Source organism: Oryctolagus cuniculus, chromosome 13 (assembly GCF_051225735.1).
Source record: "Oryctolagus cuniculus isolate XC-2025 breed Fujian yellow rabbit chromosome 13, ASM5122573v1, whole genome shotgun sequence".
NCBI classification, from domain to species: Eukaryota; Metazoa; Chordata; class Mammalia; order Lagomorpha; family Leporidae; genus Oryctolagus; species Oryctolagus cuniculus.
In genome coordinates this window covers 18,727,931-18,735,580 of record NC_142879.1, presented here as the reverse complement: position 1 = coordinate 18,735,580, position 7,650 = coordinate 18,727,931, and the positions used below count along the sequence as shown (strand labels likewise).

Genomic DNA, 7,650 nt, shown 5'->3' with positions numbered 1-7,650 from the left:
TTTTGTTTATTTTTATTTTATTTATTTGAAAGAGAGAGTAAAAACTCCTGCCTGCTGGCTCACTTGCCAAATGCCTGCCACAGTGGGGGCTGGGCCACCCTGAAGTCAGGAGCCTGGAACTCAATCCAGGCCTCCCACCATGGGTGGCAGGAACCTAAGGACTTGAGCCATCATCTGCTGCTTCCCATCAGGAAGCCGGAATGGGAAGCAGAGCCAGGACTTGAACCCGGGCACTCTGATCAGAGATGCTGCATTAAACACCAGCTCTGCTTCCTCCTTTTAGCCACTATGAATAAAACCGCTGCAAACATGGCCCCAAGAGTATCTCTTTAAGACCCTGCTTTCAATCCTTTCGCTATATGCCCAGCAATCCTGTGACAGTTCTGTTTTTGAGGAACCATTGTACCATTTTTCCACAGCAGTTGCACCATTTCTCGGAGTTCAGCCGTGTGGCCCTCTGCATGTCCTTGTTGACAGTTATTTGCTGTATGTATGGGGGGGGGGGGTGTGTATGTGCATGTGTGTGTACATATATATATATATATAGCAGCCGTCCCAGTAGATGTGAGGTGGAGTCTCTTGTGTGTGATCTGCACTACCCTGACGACCATGTTCAGCGTCCTTTGAGGTCCTGACTGGCCATCGTTGCTGGGAAGCTGGAGCCGGGAGCTGGGCCTTGGAGTAGAACCCGGGCATTCGGTTGAGGAGCACGGCATCTTAACTGGCAGACTAAATGCCCACTCCCCCTTTCAATGCTTGATGTCACAAAATTATATCTTCATACACTGCATATCCAGAAACAGAGACGAGTATTTGGTTTCTAAAATTGTGTAGAAAACAAAATATGGAGCAACAAATAACAATTAAAGTAACACTAGCTTTTAGACTAATAATTGTATGTCATATTCAACCTTTTATGGTCGTTTGAACTTCTATGCAAACTATTTAACATTCGAGAGAGAAGGAAGAGGTGTTTTGAAAACCACCAGGAAGGAAAAGGAGGAGAGAGCAGAAGACAGAAGGGAAAGAGGAGAGGGGATGTTTGTCTCAGCCTCCCTGAGCCCCGCCTGTAGGACTGGTTTTCTCCCTGTGCCTTGAATAGAACAACACTGCCATTAAATTAGCTCATCTGTAGGAGCAGACTTCATTCTTCCGTCTTCAAAGCTGAATGTAGGCTTCCTGTTTTCATAACTGGACCAGACCCAGGAAATGCAGGGGAGCAAGTGGAGTATTTGGAAAGACCTGCAGCCTCTGGCACGGCTAGAAAGCCCTTCACACAGCTTTTCCCCACCCAGAACTGTTCTCTGTGCTGACTGGTCCCGCGGTGCTGCCTGCTCTCCATTCAGAGAGAACAATGGTTGCCGTGGGGTGTCTCCAGGAGGGAGGAGCAGGGCTGGCTGATTGAAGACCCGCAGGCTACCTGCTCTAGTCAAGGCCCAGCCCTGCAGTGACTGTTCTATTTTCAGGAAAACCCCTGCCCTACGCAGAGCTTCAGATTGCTTTTTGTGAGTGTGTGACCCAAGAAACTAGACGAAACTACTGCGGTGGACTTACAGCTCCGATTCCAGTGACCTGGCTACTCTGACTGTCCTTCTATGTCAGTAGCCCTGGTGGGGATAGGCCACAGGCAATGAAAGACTTGTACTCTATCTTCTTTACTTAACTCTCAGGCATAAGTTCTGACAACACTCCTACCATGCCAGCCCAACATGAGCTTGGAAGGAGACGTTGAAGGAAGCAGACAGCATAATGGCTGGGAGGTAGAATCAGCAAAACCCAAGAAGGGCTCTTAATTAATTGATACTGGAGACTTGAGAATCCAGAATAGCACTGGGCCCCTTAGCCACTGCTTTTGTTCCCTTTCTTGGGGACTGTTACTGGAGAAGCAAAGGGTCCTTGTCTTCACGCAAGAAGGAATTCAGGCTTGAGACAGAGAGTAGTGGAAAGCAAATAGCAAGGTTTATTAGGGCAGGGACATCCGTAAGAAGGATGGGCACCTCTCCAGACAGGACCTGAGAGAGTGCGCAGTTCACATTTAGGCCGGGTTTTTAAGGGGATGGGTCTTGCCTTCCCACCTCTTCTCCTTCTCCTCCTGGAACAAAGGACCTTTTGGATGTAAATACGAATAATTCCTTTCTGAGTTTTCCCCCTGAAGTTATCAGACAGGGGAAGCCTGTGATTAGAGGAGGGATGGTTATCTGGTTATCCCAGATAACCCTGGTTATCCCAGGGTAGAAGGGGCAGGACTCCCTGGAAGGTCAGGATCTGGGCAGGTTGTCTTAGTGTTTGAAGTTGTTTGAAGATCCTGGGCTGCACCTGGAAGGTTCTCAGGATGACTTTGAGATGTGGATGCTGGACCTTAGGCCTTTGTCACACACACATAAGCTCATTTCTGACTTCCTTCCTAACAGGGAGGACACTCTTTCTGCTTAGATCCCCACTCCGGGAGCGTTTTCTTTCCTGCAGCACGACCCCGTCTACTTCCTTTTCTCCCCTTTCCTAAGAAAGGCACTTGACTTCATTGGATGAGTGAAGGCAGTTTTCATTAACTTCCTGCTGCAACCAACTAGAAAATCACAACACAGCGGAAACCCATTCAGAGTGTAGAGGCAGCCTAGAGTTAATCTAGGTCTTTCCACGCGGAGAGGGCAGAATGTAGGGTGAGAGTATCAGGATGGTGGGAATCGCAAGGATTCTGGAAGTAGGAACAGAAGGCAAAAAGGCAGGAAAACAGCACCCAGGTCCACCCGAGGGAAAGGTCCTTTGGATCCATGCGCTGCCCACTTTTCTCTGCAGAACTGCGTCCGGGCCCCGGGGTCATGCGCCACTGCGTTTGGAAATGTGTCGTCGCAATCCTGGCCTCAGTACTCCTGAGTGTCTTCCTCCACGAGCAGCTCTGTGACAACGGATCTGAGCTGTTTGGGGTAAGCAACAGAAGCTGATGTTGGAGCCAGCTTCTGCCGAGTTAGTAGGAAAGTGGTGAACAAGTCTGGGTCTTGTCAGTGGGGGTCACTCCAGAATCACTGCAGGTTTTCTTGGAAAAGAGAAGGATGATTTAGAATGAATTTTTATAGATGAGAAGGTTGGGTTAAGAAAAGGCAACTTGCCTCTGCCAGTCTCCCAGCCAAATAGAGAAAAATATAGCAATTTTGCTGTAACTGACAATGGTGATAGTAGGGACGGAGGAAGAAAGGGGGAAACGTCCAGGGGGAACTGGAGGAGCTGTGACATAGGAGAGATCTGAAGCTTGAGAGCTACCATGTGTGGCAGCCAAGAGTCCTCGGGCAGTTGAGATGAAATGGGAGTGATACCGAGACCCAACAGTCTCCTGTCACTCCCTCAGAAGTCCTCTGAGGGCCCCTGCTTTGTGGAAGGAATCACCGGAAACCAGCCGCTGACAGTTTAAAATTCTTAAACCACTTTTCAGGGGCCTGAGAAATATAGACAGGGCAAGGCAGAGGAGAGGTCATGGTAGGCGTGGTCGGGACGGGGCACAGGCGGCTCTTGAAGACCCCACAGCCCAGAAGGGCCAGCAGGTGCTGGGGAGCAGCTGGGCGTGGGCCACCTCCCTCCCCAGGGTCTTCATGTCCCAGTTTCTCACACCAAGTGGAGTCTCCTCCCTCGGTTACAACATCCACAAGTGGCAGGAGCAAACCCCAGCCCCATGGGCTGAGACTGGGACTCCACGTTTGCCCTGGGGCACAGCTTGGGGAGTGGGCCGTGGGCAGAGTGCTGGCCCACGTGCAAGGACTGCAGAGCCCAGGCACCGTGGGAGAGTTCCTGAAGGGCACTGCTGGGAGGGGCCTTCAGCAGGTCCTGCAGAACCTGCACAGCCCATGGCTGGTGACACTGACCTTGGCCAGCCTGGTGAGGGGAGGCAAATTAGAGGTGGGCGTGGCAGGAGCAGGCCCTGGCTGACTCCGCTGATGTCCAAGGTCTTTCCACGGGCATTCTGTTACCAGAGAAGTAAAGGGTCTTTGTCTTCACACAATAAAGAATTCAGGCGTGAGACAGAGAGTAAGTAAAAAGCAAAATAGCAAGGTTTACTAGGATAGGGACATCCATGAGGACAGATGGGCACCTCTCCAGACAGGACCTGAGAGAGAATGTCCAGTCGCTCAGACTGGGGGAGAGCAAGGTTACATGGCTGAGTGGAGAGAGTACACCTGGGCAGGCCAGGCGGCACATCAGCAGAGAGCAGAGGGCTGAGCGAAGTCCAGTTGAGGCTGGGGATTTTTAAGAAGATGGGTCCTGCCTCCCCCCACCCCCTCCTTCTCATCCTCCCAGACAGAGGACTTGTTGAATGTAAATACGAAAAACTCCTTTCTGAGTTTTTCAGGGGGAGCCTGGCTGGCATCGCCCCGTTAGAGGAGCCTTAGAGGAAGGACGGTTGTTGGGGCAGATACTGGGCTGTACCAGGAAGGTTCTCAGGTAGAAGGGGCGGGGACCCCCTGGAGGATCAGGATCAGGATCAGGACAGGAGGTTTGAAGTACAGATACATGAAGGGTTACTGGGATGACTTTGAGATGCAGATGCTGGACCCCTGTAGATGTCAGTTCCTTAGGCCTTTGTCATACTCACATAAGCTCATTTCTGATTCCCTATCTAACAATTCCACGTGACCCTGGGGGCTCCACCTCCCCTGCTCACGGCCCCTACTTCTGCAGGAAAGCCCATGTCGGGAGAGACATTAACTGCGCCCTGACACACAGCCACCCTGGGGTCCCCAGCCTGTCCTAGAAGGGGGACCTGTCCCCCAGCTGACTCCAGAAGATCTGGGCATCAACCTCAGCCCTGACCCCTGTCTGTCCTCAAAAGCATGAAAAGACTGTGGTTCGGCAGATGGTTCGGGAGCAATTCAACTCTGAAGTCAAGAACCATCTGGAAGCCTTCAAGAAGATGCAGAAAACCTCCCCTGGGCTCCAGCATGCCAGCTACAAGCTGCTGGCTGGAGCCCCTCCCCAGGAAAAGAGTGAGTAGGCAGGGGAGGGCCAGTCAGGCTGGAAGGAGGCTGGACAGGAATTTCACCAGAAATGGGAAGGTGGGGAGGGGGGGATGAGGAAGGCAGGGCTGGGAGCCAGGGCTGCGCCGTGGGCCCTGGTGCAGGTCAGGATCCTGAGTGCGATTCCCTCCTGCCTGCCCACCCCTCAAGTGACCAACAGGAGAATGGCCCCCAGGCCACAGTGACCCTGCAGAGTCACATCATAGTGAAGCTCCCTCGTGGCAGACCCCCGAGGAAGCTGGTGGGAGCCACAGTGTTGCGGGCTAGGTTGGGCCTATGTTAATTTTCAAGACTCTCGCCTTTTACTGGGAGAAGAATTCTGAGGACAGGCACAAACACGGCATGCAGTGTGATAAACTTTATTTACAAAGTGAGAAAAATATACAGGCACATTAGAGCTTTATTTCGGGAGAGTGGGCCAGGGAAGGGGGAATACCATACTCTGCTCTGTTCATCCTGATACCACAAGGAAGACAGCCCAAACTTCCATTCTACCTGGCTTTTTTATGAGCATGGAAAAAAGGAAGTGTTTACATGGTACCACCCACTTCCTGGGTAAGAGGAAGTACTTCCGGGGGAGGAATCCCCTGATTGACAGGTAGGTGAACACAGCAACAGAGTGCTAGGGAGGTGTGGCTTCCAGCTAATGAACGTAAATTATCTAAGCTTTGCCGCATAAATGGGAGAAGGCAGTGGGTGGAGGGGAGATGCAGACCTCAGGTTGCAGAGCATGGGCGGCCACGCCCTGGGTTTCCCTGCACAGCCTGCATCCTCATAGCTGAGGTGACTCAAGGTCAAGGCCAGGCTGGGATGATTGCCACACTAGCAAATGGACCTTTGGCATGTGGCAGCCTTCCCCACACAACCACCTTTCAAAGGATGGGTCAGATCCAAGCGCTCTGACCAGGATGGCCGACTGAGGGCAAACCGGCGGGCGTGGCGGTGCAGGCGGGACCTGGGAGGGAGCCTGGGGCCCCGTCCCTCTGTGGTGCTGAAGTCCTGTGTCTCCCCCAGAACTGCTGACCGTGGGCATTTCCTCGATAGAGCATCCTCATGGGAGCCACCTCCTGGACACCTTGCACTCCCTGTTCCAAGCTACCTCCGACCCTGAGCTGGCTCATATCATAGTGCTAGTCCACCTGTCAGAGCCTGACCCCCAGCGGCTCTACAGAGCAGCTGCCAATATCTCAGGCCCCTTTGCACCGCACCTGGAGTCCCGGAGGCTGCTGGTGGTCAGCGGTCTTCTGGGCGACGCCCCTCTCCCGGGACCCCTGCCGCCCAGTCAGTCCTCGCCCTGTGAGGCTCTGCGTTCCCGGCAGAGAGAAGGTCATGCCCTGCTCATGAACTTCGCCAGTGAGCTCTCAGAGTACTTCCTGCTGCTGGAAGACAACACACAGTGCACCCCCAGGTTTGTTTCTGCCATCTACTGGACGCTGGTGGCCTGGAGGGAGCTGCACTGGGTGGTCCTGGAGTTCTCCAGCCTGGGCTCCGGGCAGGTTCTGCACAGCAGCGACCTGCCCCTGCTCACCTCCGTCCGCCTCCTCTTCCCTGAGGACGCTCCTCTACGCTTGCTGCTAGCAAATTTCCGCTTTCTCTTGGGCCAGAGGGTTCCAATTAGATTTGCTCCCTATCTCTTCTACCGCACGGACGACCTTAATTCCCAGTACACGTGTTGTTTAGAGGAAGAGGAAGAAGATGGAGAAGAGTATGAGAATCCCGAGAAACCCAGCAACCCTCCTGCCACGCTCTACAACACCATGATCGCGTTGTCCAGCTCTCACCTCCCCGAGTACGCCTACCTCCCGATCCTAAGCCACTTCCAGACGGAGAACGTCATTCCTGGGGACACCTACACCTTGGTGTTTGATCTTCCTCACAGGGTGGTCCAAATACAGGTGCTGACCGGCCTCGGTGCCCAGGGGCTGTACCACCTGGAACACGGGCAGGTGGAACTGGGCTATGAGCCCGTGCTGGAGGGAATGGGCTGTGCCCACTATGTGCTGCTGGGCCCCCTGGTGAAGGGCAAGTGCAACCAGAAGGTCCCGTACACAGCAGGTCTCATGGGGGCTGTGAGGTGTGTGCGGCTGCTGGTAACAGCCCGACAGCACTTCTCTGTGACCATCAGCCAGATCAATGTCTGGACTAGAGATGAGGAAGGGTAGGGGTAACAAGGCCAGTGTTCGGGGATGGGCTCAGCACTGATGACAGGAAATTAAAGCTTTGAAATTCGTCAGGAGCGCCATTGTCTCCTTCCCGCTGTTCAGTGTCAAGGACCCGGACTCATGAGAGGCAGAAAGAAAACTGAACCCACGACCCCCAGAGCCCCCCCAGCTTTCTCTCCACGCGGACCTGCTGTGCCAGCGTCTTGCCCTCAGGCAGCTACCCTGTTGCAGAGCACCGGGAATGGCCTGAGGCTGAACTGGGATTTGCCTTCCTGTGAAGTCCAGTGCCCCCAGGAGCAAACCTTGCATCTGTCACCGAGAGTTCAAGTCCGGGCTTCCAGCTGTCCGTGAAGTCCTCGGAACCAGATGCAAGTCTTTGTAGAGTTTCTTCTCTACGTTTTCCCAGGCAAAGTTCCATAGCTTTTATCCACATGCCTTCCCAAAAGCATAAGTTACTGACCTGGCAGACGTCTCCTCTGAACGGC

The 7,650-nt window shown here is 53.5% G+C and overlaps 1 protein-coding gene across 2 annotated transcripts; it reads left to right on the top strand.

The window, feature by feature from the left end:
- The first annotated feature begins 2,008 nt into the window (after positions 1-2,008).
- Positions 2,009-7,239, top strand: LOC100340426 (alpha-1,3-mannosyl-glycoprotein 4-beta-N-acetylglucosaminyltransferase-like protein MGAT4E). Of its 2 annotated transcripts, XM_089311306.1 has the most exons (3): positions 2,009-2,924; positions 4,820-4,973; positions 6,018-7,239. In XM_089311306.1, exons 1-3 carry the CDS (start codon positions 2,772-2,774, stop codon positions 7,163-7,165), a joined length of 1,455 nt encoding a protein of 484 aa, XP_089167432.1. In that variant the 5' UTR covers positions 2,009-2,771; the 3' UTR covers positions 7,166-7,239. The 2 variants fall into 2 exon arrangements, with proteins under 2 accessions (XP_089167432.1, XP_089167433.1); XM_089311307.1 differs by lacking the exon at positions 4,820-4,973 and having other exon boundaries at positions 2,013-2,924.
- Positions 7,240-7,650: the final 411 nt, after the last annotated feature.

Bases quoted from the DNA above. Each gene is read 5' to 3' on its own strand.
- LOC100340426 (XM_089311306.1), top strand. From the start codon at position 2,772: ATGCGCTGCCCACTTTTCTCTGCAGAACTGCGTCCGGGCCCCGGGGTC. The intron at 2,925-4,819 runs GTAAGCAACAGA...TGTCCTCAAAAG, and splicing joins ACGGATCTGAGCTGTTTGGG to CATGAAAAGACTGTGGTTCG. The intron at 4,974-6,017 runs GTGAGTAGGCAG...TGTCTCCCCCAG, and splicing joins AGCCCCTCCCCAGGAAAAGA to AACTGCTGACCGTGGGCATT.